This window comes from Lissotriton helveticus, chromosome 5_1 (genome assembly GCF_964261635.1).
Source record: "Lissotriton helveticus chromosome 5_1, aLisHel1.1, whole genome shotgun sequence".
NCBI classification, from domain to species: Eukaryota; Metazoa; Chordata; class Amphibia; order Caudata; family Salamandridae; genus Lissotriton; species Lissotriton helveticus.
Window position 1 is genome coordinate 1425498222 of NC_136065.1, and position 15091 is coordinate 1425513312.

Genomic DNA, 15091 nt, shown 5'->3' on the forward strand with positions numbered 1-15091 from the left:
AAGAAGTCTAAACAAACAGACCTCAAGACAAAAGACAAACAAAACAAGAATCCAAACAAAAAAAAGAAGTTCACCGCCTGCATGCTCGTACTTGCCAACTAATTGAAAACCAATCTTCGTCAGGAACACCTCACATTGCTTGCAGTCAGGCACAATAAAAGTTGAAAAAAAAAAAAATTATTAGCCGCGTGGCCGTGAAGGTGATGCGGCCACGAAAGTGAAAGTGATCGCGGGCTGTAAGAGTGCCCGCGAGATGGCGCCTGTGCTCGTAAGCGCGAGCCCGCCCGCGTAACTGCAAGCTCTGGGCCGCTACAAGCAATAGCGTGTGGTAGCATTTTCTGAAGCCCACTTACTAAAAGTCTCGACCGAGTAGCGCATGCGCTGGCTCAGGCAAGACCTAAAAACTTAAGGCTAATTTGAGTGCACTATAGAAAACAAGGTGGTCCTCGATATTGGTTCAAATACGAATGTATAAATATAAATTGTAACTTATTTGTGCGATTAAATCCAAACACATTGATTCAAGCAAAAGAGAGATATATATTAGCTTGGATGTTAATTATAAACACATTAAATGCAATGAAAAAACAGTACCCAAACAAGGCAATTTGAGCTAAACAAAAAGTAATTGTTAATCACACTTTGTATTCTTGTTATACCAAGATGTGTCTATTTATTTACATCGTCATAAAACACATATCTATATACGGCGTACAGGACTGTCAGAGTACAGTCGAAGAAGAAAGGAAAAGGGGGTGCTCTCGTGATTTTGAGAAGGAAGGAAAGAAGAGACAATTGTTATAATATACAATAATACTATTTACAAAAAGAGGCGGTAGCTGGCCGCTATGTTATAAGCCTGTCCACGTCTAATTAAAAAGGGGGGTAAAATTCGGGTGAGGGAGGTACAGGCCAATTAAGGTTAACCGTCGACATTTCGACCCTATTGCTCCAGGGGTGTTTGAGACCTCGGCTGCGGGTCTTCTTCAGGACAAAAAACAGTGGTATTGGGGGAGGAAGGCCGTGGTCCAGCAGGTTGTCTGGATTGAACACCAGTGATGATGTGAGAGGGGAACCTCCGTCTGAGCGTCTTAGAAGCAGGTCACCTGTCTCATCGATTCACGGTGGACTGGGATCTCACTAAAAGATTGTGGGCGCAGGATGGACGTGGCCTGTTCGACTGGTTCAGGCCAAATGTGGAGTCAGCGGGAAACCTACCGGGGGCCCCCATGGGCAGACCGGTGGTGTTGGACCTTGAATTCGCCTTGAAATATTTTAGTTGGATTTTCTGTGGGTTGAGGCAAAGTGAGGTACCGGGGTTACCTCTTGGGTCTCGGGCAGGTGGTCGTAGACTCACACCCGTACACAGGCTGTGTAATTACTTCCGATTTGAGATAAGCAATGGAATGCGAGGTTCCGGGGTAACCTGGTCTATAAGACTGGTCTGTGGAGGTCTAAGGCTCGCGGATGATTTGATGCAGCTAATGGTCCGTTCGCAACCACACACGAATTTGAGTGCACCCCTCATACTGAACTTAGGATACCCATCATGCATGTGTGAAGTGGTAATGTTGGGCTATTTACTTATATATACTTCTGGTCTCTCAACTCCCAAAGATAAAAATTGCGAATATTCTAACAATTGCTTCATCACAATCCAATCTGTACTTTTCTACTTATTTGCTATTTAGAATAGTGATTTTAATATGAACGCTTTCGGTATATGGATGCCTGTAGAAAGCTATCAAAAATAAGACTAAAATCTGTCTTTGGTCTCATATGGCATGTGATTTTTCATACAATACAAAAGATGTAATTCTGTCTTGCTATCTGCTCGGCCAAAAATCTATGCTTGCTCACTTATCCTAGGTTTACTGGAAACTTCCAATCAGAGACTTGCATTTTAATAACAGGTGTGAGAGTGCACAGCACCAAACTTACATGGATCCGTCCATCTTTGACTGCAGGACCATCTTCCGCGAGTCGAAGGATAAAGAGCCCCATGTTGTATTCCTTTCCTCCACGAAGGCTAAAGCCAAAGCCTCTAGGTCCTCTCTCCAGTTCAACTGGATAACACCCAACGCTCTGAAAAGTAAAGGGCAAGAGCAAAGCACTGATCAGGAGTTGTTCAGTGTTTCTTAAATACGTATGAAGGAAAAAAATGACTACATTATGATTGTTTCCTCAATTGTTTATAAGCATGTACAGTACATTCAAACAAAGCAATGCCTTGATGTAATTTCCTAAATGTTTACATTAACCATGGAAAAATGAATCTGTGCTTAAGGCAATAAATATTGTTGAATGCATACATTATGAATAAACCCACAGAAATATAGGTGCCCTTACAAAAACAATTATATTAACCATGAATGAATGGTTTCTACAGTGACACATTCTTAATTAAACTAAAGGGGTGAATGAATCTGTAAACCATTTCCGTCACTGATCGTATTTGTCTCTTGCCTAGAAAAACTGGATGGGAGTGTGCCCTAAATTAATTTAAGCACTTACTTAAGGTCTGGCAGCTTTGCTGCTCTACTAGAACTGTCGTAATTCACACAAAAAGCAGTACAGAAACACAGATGATTCAGCCCCACCCCTTTGTCGATCTTCTGTTTGGGAACCTGACCTGGCACCAGCGGCGTAAGTCCGTCTTCGAAGTATTTCAGTTACTCATAACTAAGGGCCATATGTATCAAGCCAAATTAACTTCGCAAACGCCGACATTCGCAGGATTTCGGCGTTTGCGAATGCAATTTGGACTAATGGTATGTATCAAGCAAATATGCTTGAAAAATAAGAAATTGCAAAAATTGCGATTCCTTATCTTGCGATTGCATTTAAGGAATCTCAAATTATTTGATTCCCTAAATGCAATGTAAGAAGCCCAAAAAAATAGCTAATTGGCCTTAAGGAATCGCAAATTACCACCAACTTCTAGTTGGTGGTAAGTTGCGAATTCCGTTCAAAATGCATATTTTTTCATTTTTCAAAGTGCCATGTGACGCACATACATGCCCTTAGGGCATGTATGTGCGCCACATGTGCACCCTTGCAGATTGCAGGGGTGCAACAGGGTGTCCTTTGGACACCCTTGAAAATATTCTCAATTTGCGATTAGCAAATTGCGAATCGCAAATTTCCCTTTCATTCCTATGGGCCTCCTGGCCCATAGAAATGAATGGGAAATTATTCCTTAATTGCGATTAGCAATTTGCTAATCGCAATTAAGGAATTTTAAGGAATCGCTAAAAATAAGCGATTTTCTACATACATACCATTTTGCGATTTCTAAATAGCGATTCCTTAAAAAACGCTATTTAGAAATCGCAAAACGGAATGTTGATACATATGGCCTTAAGAGACAGGGATCATGCATGTGCTTTTTGCCACATACCAGTGGAATTGTGTGACAAATACACCAAGAATAACATTTACACAGTGAACGCCAACGAATGCAACATGGGAATGGTTTACATTACACTGGGAACTCTGACAAATAGAATGGTGAGAGGTTGCACTCAAACACAACAGGAAGAGGCTCTACTCTGCAAACCCGTAACAGACACCACTGGACAGGGCTTTAATGTGCTGAACATGTGAGTTCTTCTGAGACAGCCAGAGCTCTGGTTTTTAAGGAATACATCGCAATTTGATGTTTAATATTAAGAAGTGTATGAAGTAATGTACTTTTTCCTTGTGAAAGTAAAAGTACACCAAAGGATGAAAGCAGTGAAGCTCACTCTTGCTCCCACTGTGACCGCCTGAAGGAAGGGCGTTTCTCCCAGTAGCCACGGTGTCATCATGCACTTAACTTATATGTGAAGAGTGTTGCATATTTCTTAAGAGCATCCCCTTTAGAAGGGAAAGGTCACAAAGTAGAAAAAAAATACTCCTTAGCAATATAGACCGTTCCAGTGAAGCAGACAAGGAATCCTTCCTGCACGCCAAATGCACCACCTCGGTGGCACATTGACTCCGCTCTGGTGACTTCTGCCGGCACGTGTATCGTGGGTCCGACCAAGTTAGCAGCTGAAGAATTAAAAATCATATTTCTTCTCACCTAAAAGATCAGATGGTGGGGCCTTTAAAGAGCAAATTGGGAGATCACAGCAATGTGAGCAATGGTTGAAAATTCTGCAGAGAACTGACAAAAAGACATCCTCTCTGAATGCGAAATTCGACAGCTTGGAAAGTATGACTGCATTAGAAAATGGAATCCAACAACCAAGAAAAATCAATCCAAACCCTCCCCAAAAATGAAAGGATCCCCAAAAACTTTAAAGTAAGAATGTGGCAGTTAAAAAAAATCAGATAGGTATTAATTGGAGATTGGAAAATGAATTTAAAAAAAGGAATTTGAGAGTGCTAGATGAAGGAAAAGTGAACTTGAGCAACTACATTTCTGTCTGAATGGCAAAGGAGCTTGCTAATCTTACAGGAGGAACTGATAGCAAAGGGGAGGTGCGGTTTCGACTGAAGTCATCCACTCTCTTAAAAGGGTGAAAGAGTGGAGTGTGATTAAGCAGCTGAGAAATCGCATCATGGAGGCAGAAACGACAAGAGACGTGCTTCAAATGAGAAGTAACCATATTTACTTTCTTCCAGGGGCTTCTTAAATCAGAGAGAGGGGATAGAGAGAGAACTTGTTACTAACTAAACATGTTTTTGTTGTAATCAGTGAGCATAAGGAATACCTTTTCTGGAATATGCTTGAGTTTAGGGCCTCCTGGGTTTGTTGCAGGATGAAATACTATCCTTATAGTATATTTGGATCTCTTAAACTCCCTGAGTGAAAGTGGGACCCACACTACCTCAAAAGAGACTTATGAATGCTTTCATGGGAATAGGCATTTGTGGTTCAAATTTGGGGTAGCATTTCACAAGGGATAGCAACAGACCAGCAAAGTGGTGCACAAGAAGAGCAAGTACAGCATGGGCGCTGTGCATTTTCTACTCCAAAGATGGCCGCTTTGTCATAACATAAAGATGGGTGGGTAGTGAATTTTACAGGAATCAGTCATAAGGTCATGCAGTTCTGATGTGCTCTTTGTCTCTCCAAAGCGGTGATGCATATTTTGACCGCTGCTTGGTTTTCCTCAAAAGCTGCTTCCTCTCCATCCCAGTATGCGATAGCAGGGGCAGGGTCTGTGCTGCACTATCCAGTTTTAGTCTACAAGCAAGGTGGCCTTCAGTGCATGCGCAAACACAGGTAGTTTGGCGTTTGCGAAATGTAGTGATCCTACAGTATACTGAACAGGTACCGTTTCATGATAAGGGCCCTCTGCCACACATGCAGGGGTGCTAAAATTGCTATGGGGATGATGGACTGGGACCCTTGTTAGCCAGGGAAAGGAAGGCCAACAAGTCTCACAACCCTTGGAAGAGGATTTCACTTAGAAAAGATTGCTATAGTGTTAATTCACAAGCAAAACTGGACCACTGCTAAATAAGTACACGGTGTGTCATCAACCATGCCCTCAAAGAAAACAGGAGGGAAGCTGTTACAGTCCTTATGATGAAGAAAGCATTATTCAAGAGTAGTTTTATACAGCACTAGCTAGACCTGAAGGTATCAGAGCACTTTACAACAGTAAATGTTCACATCAAAGATATCAAGTCTATACAGAGCCTCCGAGGCCCAGCGATTTACAAGAGTGAATGTTCACAACAATGATAAGTATATACAGGGTAGTTCTACATCTAGACTTTGTTACAGCTACACTTTGTACCTTCCCTTCCTGTCCATACTGGCGCACAAACTACTCAACATATTTAAGATAATTCTTACATTGATCATTGAGGCAGTGTTCCTGTTTGGATTACCTTCTTTGTAGATATCCTTCTTTGTAGATAAGGGCCATAACACTCTCCTGGTCCTGCTAGACCTGGCGTTGGCTTTTGACACTCTGTCCCCATCCATTCTGGTCACCCGCCTCGGGGATTTAGGGGTCGGAGGTCCTGCACTGAGCCTCCTGGCTTCCTTTCTTAATGAAAGGGAACAGAGAGTGAAGCTGGGTCAGTTTCTTTCTGCCCCTAAACCTGTGCATTGTGGGGTCCCCCAGGGCTCCTCATTGAGCCCTAAATTATTTAACATCTATTTGGCCCCACTTGCCAGGGTAGACAGATCTTTTGGGCTGGAATTACTGTTGTACACTGACGACACCCAAATAATGGTCTCCCTCACGCAGCCCTTGAAGGACTCTGCCCTGAACTTCATGAACTGTATGGAGGCTGTGTCTCAGTGGATGGTACAGAACTTCTTGAAACTAAACGGGGAGAAAACGGAGGTGCTGATCTTTGGGGGCAGTCAGGATATCTGGTCTAATGATTGGTGGCCTGCCTCTCACGGGGACTGCCCTCTTCCCCGCCAGTTTGCCAAGAACCTAGGGGTTCTGATGGACACTGCACTCTCCTTTGACTGCCAGGTCAGTAGGACTGTTTCCACCTGCTGTGGCATCATCAGGGTCCTCAGAAAGATTGCCCACTATCTTTCTCCTGATGCCCGGAATCTGGCCACTGTGGCACTAGTCTCCTCAATACTGAACTACTATAATGCCCTTTATGTGGGCATAAACAAGAGCCTCATCCATCGTCTCCAGATGGTCCAGAACGCGGCGGCAAAGATGGTTCTAAACCTCCCTAGACTTGCCTCGGCCTCGGCAGCCCGGAGAAGCCTACAATGGCTTCCCATTCAGTCCAGGATTTCTTTTAAGATTCTTTGCCTTGCCCATGGGGCCCTCCACAGTACGGGTGTTGAGGGTCTCAAGTCACTTATTCACCTCTACTCTCCTAGTCGACCCCTTCGTTCCGCCAACAAAAATCTCCTTGAGGTTCCCAGGTTTGTAAGCGCCAAATGGGGAGGCAGAGCATTTTCCACGGTTGTACCCAGGTTATGGAACTCTCTTCCCCCCGAACTCCTAGGGCAACCTTTGATTGCTCTGTTCCGCAAAGCACTGAAAACCTGGCTTTACTCTGAAGTGTATCTGTAAAGCCTTGATGCCCTTGGGCTAATTTGCGAGATAAAAGATTTCTTTCATTCATTCATTCATATCGGCAGCAGTTCCTCTTTGCTGATGGACTTTGTGTGCACAGTATTGTGGTTGGCCGAGTGAGTGAATGTAGGCATGAGTCAATGGGATGAACACAACCATGAAAGTAAGGATGAATGACTGATAGCATGAATATTGAGAGTGCAGACAGATATAATAGTGATTGCGTGGAAGGAAGCATTTACAAATGTTCAGTTATAAGCCAGACCCATTATCTTTGCCAGCGTTTGCCTCTATTTAAAATATGTGAACGTTCACAAATGTGTACCATAGCTGTATTGTTCATCCCCAAAGAATGAGATACGCAATGTTCTCCTCTGTAATATACGATTATCTAGAGCTGTAAGTGGGGCTCAGACCCAGTAACATTTTTAAAAGGACACTGAAATCGGTTCATATCAGGGCTTATATTCATGCCCTCAAATTCACTGGCAAAAAAACACCAATTGATTTCTGAACAATCAATGTAAATAAGTTACTGCCAGCGATTTTGATCCTGTTTATATTTCACATCTTACTTAATCTTACAATCCCTAAAAGTGTTATTTATTTCCAGGATGCTGTGTTTCTGCTGGAGCAGCATATTACTCTAGAACAGAGCATACTTTGTACTGATTCGCCATAAGGTGTTTATGACTGGCTGAGATTGAGAGCTCTGGAGTTGAGGCTGAAAGCTCCGTGAGTTTCTTACTGTGCCTGTCAGTGGGTCAAAAAGATGTTTAAAATACATGGTCATCCAATCCTTGGCCTCTTTGCAGAGCGCACAGCACAATGTTCACCTATAGTGTGGCTCAATGGTTAGAGCAGGCAGACCTTGATGCAGAGCTCTGGCCAGGGACCAGGGTTCGATTCTTGCCTCGGCGGGTCTCCGGCTCATTAATTCCCCTGACTGGATATTCTCGCCTCAGTGCCTGTTCTGATCATGGGTCCCACGCTGCAACTCTGGGCAATAGCTTGCTTAGGCTCCACAACGGCCCCAAAAGCGCTGGGATGCCTGGCTGCACCTGGGGGGTGCCCAGGAGTGGACATTTCCGAGGAAAGCAAGGAAGGGTTCCTAAGCGGTATACAGACAGCGCCGGGACACCTCCGGTGGAGGTAGCTGTGCGCTTTACAAATTCCGACATTTACATTTACATTTCCTGTAGAAATTCTGATTCTGAGCAAACGTGTGAAGGAAGTTACACAGTTGTCAACATATTGGTAATGCAAAAGTAAAAGATAATACAGTGCTTAGAGGTGAGTAGGTGCATAGTGTGTTTGGAGTGTGCTGTAGGAGTGCATTTGGAAGAGTGAAAAGAGGGTGATGAAGTAAGGAATACGATTTAAGATATGCAGATGGACAAGATGTGGAGAGAAAAATGGTGTATATGTCTAACAGAGAAAACATAACTGGAGTGATTGAAACACTCTGAAGACCACTACCCCTTTCACAGGCCTCAGTAACGTTTAATTCAGTCTCACAAATTCAGAATTGAAACATTTCCAATATTAATTATGTACAACAAAATCATGTTGTTAATCAATTATCTACAACAGCTAACATCGACAAAGCCAGTGGTCCTGGCTGGCTTTAGGTGTATTATATCTGGATAGAAAAACAGAAAGTTCGGAGTGTAAGCAAAATACCAGTCAAGTGGCACAGAAACAGGAATCACAGAAATTGAGTTTGTGTGTTCAAGCCACGCTGTTAATTACTTAGGCCACACTCCTTTAGAGACCCCCTCTCTTTTTCATCCCAATTAAAGGCCTGCCATTACCTGATAAACTCGAAGAATAAAAAAACGCTGCCCAACACGCATGGCAACGGCAAACGCTATTAAGAGCTAATTGTATTGTTGCTGCGTGCAAGACGTTGCGCGAAAAAAGGTTTTGGAAACATTTGGGTTAACGGTTGGAAAAAAAACGAATAGCTGAGAGCACTTGGCTTTGACCTAGGTACTGCTGAAAAATGAAAACAAAGCCAAATCCATCTGTTTAGCTGAAGCGTGCATCCTGACGTGAAACGTGGCTACGCCGTCTACAGTGCGCGCATTAATTACGTGCTCGGCAGATTCAATCAAATGTAATTCACGCATGGTTCAAGTCGAGCCAGCTGCAGGGAACGACTGCAATCTGCGGAGCATGCTAGGTTTCTATGAGGCAGTTATCAGATAGCAGGACACAACTCAACCCTGGTATTGTTTTTCTTTTGTGTTGACATTTTTTATTAGAAATTTTAAGATAAAAGTACAGATGCAAAAGATAAAGCAAAATAATAACTTTGATAAGTAAAAATAGTACAAATGAGAAGTATTACACAAAATATAATAAATATGAGGACATAAAGATATCATATATTCCATAATCCTAAATACAATAATAATGAGAAGATTACAAAAGAAATGCATTAGAGAAGAAAAATAAAGGAAAGGAAAAAGGAAGAAAAAGGAAGAAAAAAAGAAAAAAAAGAGAAAAAAGAAAAGAAGAGAATAAGCAAGAGTCCCAGAGCAACACAAGTAAACACAAAAAGAGATAAGGGAAAGAAAATGTAAAGCTGAACAATACGAGAAGAACCCAAGAGAATAGAATTAAGAAGGTGGAACAATCAGAGGAGAAGAAGGAGTGGAAACAGAATCATTCTGCACAGTAGCATCCAGAAAGGGGGACCACACCTGGAGAAAAATGGAAGCTTGATCCTGCAAATTATAAATTGTACGTTCATGTAGAGCTGTTTGCATCATCGCCACCAACCACTCTTCCTGCGAAGGAGGCAGAGGAGACTTCCAGTGCCGCAGTATACAAATTTTTGCCGTGGCCAGAGCCGTATGGAGAAGACGAGTTTGTGGTCTAGAAAGCTTCTGAAGGCTACGAAAATCATGCAAAATAATATTCAGAGAAGTAAGGGGTAGAGGGAGTGACATGGTATTGACCAACGTCTTCCGTACAAAAAGGCGAGATTGCCATTTCAACTGAAGAACGTGCAAGAGAGGCTGTGAAAATAGGGGATGCAAAAAAGTTTTATAAAGACCAGAAGTTATACCTTTAAGATTCCCCAATACCTGTAGGTAGGACAAAAGAGGAGATACAGATATCAAGTCAGGCGGAGGGCCTAGGTGTTTTGTGAGAGCTTGCTGAAGCTGAGTGTATTTGTAGGATTGTGTGGATGGTAGATGAAATTGCTCACACAGCTGAGAAAAAGATTTAAAAGTGTTATTATGAAAAACTGATCTATAGTCTGAATACCAGCTTCCTGCCATACGGGCCAGGACCGAGTGCAACCCCCAACACGAACGGCAGAATTAATCCATAAAGGAGCTTTAATATGGATACGTGAATTAGATTTAAGTATACGATGACTTCTCTGCCAGGATTTGAACATTGCAGAGAAGATAGGATTTTTAGGATCAGAAGAACTGACCCCTTTACCATATAGAAGGGACAAACCAAGACCAGAAGCTAATAAGTGACGTTCAAGGGGGACCCATTGAGGTATGTCTTTAGATTTAGGTAAAAAAAAGACAAGTTGCGAAAGATGAAGAGCAAGTGAGTAATGCTCGATAGAAGGGAGACCCAAACCCCCTTGTAACTGATGAGATTTTAATTTTGCAAAGGTAAGACGCGGTTTAGCCGTGCCCCAGACAAAAAGTTTAATTTTGGAGTCAATGGATCTCAGAGTGGTTAAGGGGATGTGAAAAGGAAGCATACCCAAAACATAAAGAAATCTAGGAAGAGTAACCATCTTGACCGCCTGGATCCGTCCCCATAAGGATAAGCCCAAAGCCTTCCATTTATCGAAGTCTCTTTGCATTTGTGCGATTAAAGGAGTCAGATTGTCCGTGACTATATTATCCAACCCTCTATTAAGTAAGATTCCTAAATACTTAAGCCGGGATGATTGCCAATGGAAAGGGAACTCAGCAATCACATCTTTTGTTGTACCAATGGTCATGGGTAATGCTTCACTCTTATCCCAAATTATCTTGTAACCAGAAAAGGAAGAGAAGTCATTAATGATGCCTGGTATTGTTTTTCAATTACAATTGTCGTTTGATGAAATATTTCAATTTACTGGAATGCATCAACTCGGTAATTGCCAATAAAACGAAAATTGTAGGTACAAAGGAAGGCATGATATTCCTCACGCAGAGCCGGCATTTGCTAAAATAACGCCCAGTGCGTGGGCGGAGATAAACTTGGCCCCTTGCTGATGGATATTAATTAAATGAGGTCCCTTTTGTGCTCCCTGGTCAGTACCTGGATGAGCAGGGACATTCCAGGACCCAGATCCGCCCCCCCGCACCCTGAATCCCTAAATCGCGATTAGCTGCAGGACACAGATGATGGTTTTGTTGATGTGTGCCAGCAAGGGTCAGAGGGTGAAGGAAGGGCAAGAAAGATGGCTAAAGGTGTGTATGATCATTAAGGACTAAAACCACTTTAATCTGCCAAATCAGACAGAAACGAATAGGCAAGGACAAGGACTAGGCTGAAGCGTGAAGAGAGGTGATGTTGACACAATCTTAATCTTAAGGGTAGAGGAGGCGGCCTGGCTATCATATAAAGAGATAGATTTAAATGCCGTCTGACCCCCACTATCCTACCAGCCTGTGAAAGCCTACTGTTCTCCCTAGAATTATCCCCCACAAACTCCTTCTTGGGCCTCTTGGTCTATCGACCTCCTGGAGCGCCAGGTCAATTTACATCAGATATAGCAGACCTAACTGCCAATCTAGCAATTACCTCGGCCAACTTCACCGTTTTAGGTGATCTAAATCTCCATCTAGATGATCAACAGGATTTAGCAGCCAACAGCCTCCGGCTGAATCTTCAAGCAATTGACTTGATTCAAAAGGGTTTTCTCCCATCACATAATAAAGGTCATCTCCTGGACCATGTGTTCAGTAACATTGATACGTTAAAAACTGAACCTCCCATTCCACTACCATGGACTGATCATTATCTGTTACCTATCACCTGGATCACAGAGTCCCCTCTCTCCGCACAGGAACCTAAAAAATACCTAAGTGGTCAAAACTCCCCTCCACTGAGTGGGGGTATTCACTTGCAGCACGTGAGCTTCCGAAGTCCTCCAGTCCTGACATAGCCAGTGCCAACTTTGATAAATGGATTGATAACACCCTTGACTCAGTTCTCCCGTAGGAAGCCTTAAACTGCATGAGAAGGCAAAAAGTAGCCCCCTGGTACACCCCGAGACTGAGGGACATGAAGCTTTCATGCCGTAAATTGGAAAGGTCTTGGAGACAAGATCGCACACAGGGCAGGAAGACAGACTATAGAGCCGCTATCAGGCACTATAAAACTGAAATTAAGGCAACACAAGCACAGTTTTATGAGTCTAAAATTAGTTTAGCCGCCAATGCCCCCAAGGAAATTTTTCGAATAGCAAAGTCATTGATCACCTCCCCCCCCCCCCCCCCCCCCCCGAACAAACACCATTAGATGGGGCACTTGCCTGCTGTAATAGCCTAGCATCTTTCTTTTATCAAAAAATCCAGACCATCTACTCCTCATTCACCGATGACCTAACTGACCTGGAGGCTGCAACAGTACCAAGCCCCAACACACTCCCCCCATGTACACTGGAAAAGTTCACTCTCTTAGATCCGGTCTTGCTGGACAAAATAATCCCAAAAGTCACCTCTGGCTCTCCTAAGAACCCTGCACCGCCACCTGTTCTTACCTCAGTCATGGAGCTAATTCGCGCAGCAATCCTGGACGCTTTAAATTCTTCAATCACCTCAAGTGTTGTTTCCAAATGCTGGAAATGTGCAATGGTCAAGGCACTCTTAAAAAAAAAACATCTAGACCAGAATAATTTAGCCAACTTCCGCCCCATTTCTCTGTTGCCATGGGTGAGCAAACTGCTTGAGAAGCACATTAATAACATCTTAGTGGAACATCTTGAGTCTAACGATCTGCTCTGTGCTTCTCAAACGGGCTTCCGCCCCCAACATGGGACGGAGACAGCCCTATTAGCAGTTACTGAGGAGGCCAGAATCGTATTAGACCAGGGAGGAAAAGCGGCCATTATATTATTAGATCTTAGCGCCGCGTTCGACACGGTTAACCATGCCACATTACTACATCGTCTTAGAGGCATGGGAGTGTCGGGCGTGGCTCTGTTATGGTTCACTTCCTTCCTGGAGGAACGCTTCTTCCAGGTTTTTGAAGGAGAAGTTGTTTCTTCCAAACAGCCACTCAGTTGTGGGGTGCCTCAGGGCTCTGCCCTGAGCCCCACACTTTTTAATGTCTATATGAGGCCCCTCGCACAGATTGTCCATCCATTTGGTGTCCGTATAGTCACCTATGCAGACGACACTCAGCTTGTGGTATCATTGAACAATGCTGAGGGGTCGTCTAGCACTTTGAGTACCTGTCTTGAGGCGGTCGCCAGATGGATGGAGCTCTCCTACCTTAGATTAAATGGGGAAAAGACGGAGGTTATGCTGTTGGGGAACCCTTCACCTTCCATTCTGGTTCCTATTTGGCCCCCCTGTCTCGGTCCTTCCCCCTCCCCCAAACCCCAGATAAAGAGCCTAGGAGTCTGGTTAGACAGATCACTCGACTTCACTGTCCAGGCAACCAAGACATCTGTTACTTGCTTCGAACTTATGAAAATGCTCCGGAAAGTCCTCCCGTTATTGCCGTTCCAGGGGAGGAGAATCATGGTTCAGGCTCTGATCCTCTCCCGCCTGGACTACGGCAATGCACTTTATCTTGGAGCCCCTCTGGCCGCAATACATAAGCTCCAGGTTACCCAAAATTGTGCAGCCCGATTGCTTTTCCAGATCCCTCGATGGCAGTCGGCCAGACCTGCCTTGAGGAAGTTACACTGGCTTCCGGTAGCAGCCAGGATACAATTCAAATCTATGTGCCTGGCTCAGAAGGCCCTTCGCAAGACAGGCCCATCCATAATGTTTCCCTTGGCCATTCCCTATTCTCCTTCTAGAGCCCTACGACCCAGCATGTTGCACCTGGCCACTACGACCAAAATAAACAAAGCCCGCTGGGGTGGTCGCTCATTTTCGGACAATGCCGCCAGAATGTGGAACTCCCTTCCGCTTGCCCTGAGAGAGAACAACAATCTGCTGACTTTCAGGAGACAACTAAAAACTCATCTGTTTGCAAAAGCTTATTAGCGCCCTATCCTGTTGTCAGAATGGCCCTGGCTAAAGCGCTGTGAGGCCTCAGGGTAGTTACGCGCTATATAAGTTTAATTTTCATTTCATTCATTAATGCACACAGCTCTATGCGCCCCTCAGAAAATTGGCGCCCTGGGCCTTGGCCCAGCTCGCTGTGCTAAAGGCCGGCCCTGCGTCGCGCCACTGACTTAACGCATTGCTGATGACCACTTTTAGAGTCTTTAAGTCCCACCAGCAGATTAACCATGAGTAGGTGGTTTTTAACGCCGGCCGTGAGCGCCTGAAAGGATCGCCCTAAGAATGTTAGCAAGAGTGAAAACAAAAGTCATTCCTGAGTGCCGTACCTGAGAATGCCGGCTCCCCGGGACCAAGGCTAGGGCCTCAGAGGGCGGAGGATGCTTCTGGTCGGACCAGGAGAACCTGTAGTTTCCACCTTCGGTTTCTAGAACACTCCTGCAACAGGGAAAAAGGTCAGATGAAAATACAAATCTTAACTGAGATGACACTGTTATTAATCATATTATTAAAGTATTTGAAACACGCTGAGAAACACATTACACTTTGTTAAAGCAATAGCGAGCATTCAGCTTCTCTTACTGGTTGAAAAACTCTGCGTTGTATTCCTATAAATGTCTCCAGATGTGGCACACTGCACTGGGGGCGCACCGCGCCCTTTGTTATTTCTATGGTTGAGAAAGAAAAGGAATCTAATGCACGTCCCAAACAGCAGGCCATTGTAGTGCTTCATTCACCTCCATGGCCACTGGTAGGCGCCTGCAAAGGGCCTCTTTCATACTGTTGTTATCCATGAAGGGTCGGCGAGCCCCACAGTACTGTTAATGGTGCTGCCCGGTGTGGGGCCACCGCTAGGCTATTTGGGAAGCGAATAACCGA

The 15091-nt window shown here is 44.1% G+C and overlaps 1 protein-coding gene across 3 annotated transcripts in view; it reads right to left on the reverse strand.

Moving 5' to 3' along the window:
- The window catches only part of MAGI3 (membrane associated guanylate kinase, WW and PDZ domain containing 3), a 1411302-nt gene that overhangs the window by 69943 nt on the left and 1326268 nt on the right, over nucleotides 1-15091 (reverse strand). For all 3 annotated transcript variants that reach the window (XM_078644434.1, XM_078644433.1, XM_078644435.1), the window contains 2 exons: nucleotides 14542-14650; nucleotides 1942-2085 (listed from right to left, as the gene is read on the reverse strand). In XM_078644434.1, the coding sequence (XP_078500560.1) occupies nucleotides 1942-2085; nucleotides 14542-14650 (253 nt within the window). The remainder of the gene's footprint in view (nucleotides 1-1941; nucleotides 2086-14541; nucleotides 14651-15091) is intronic.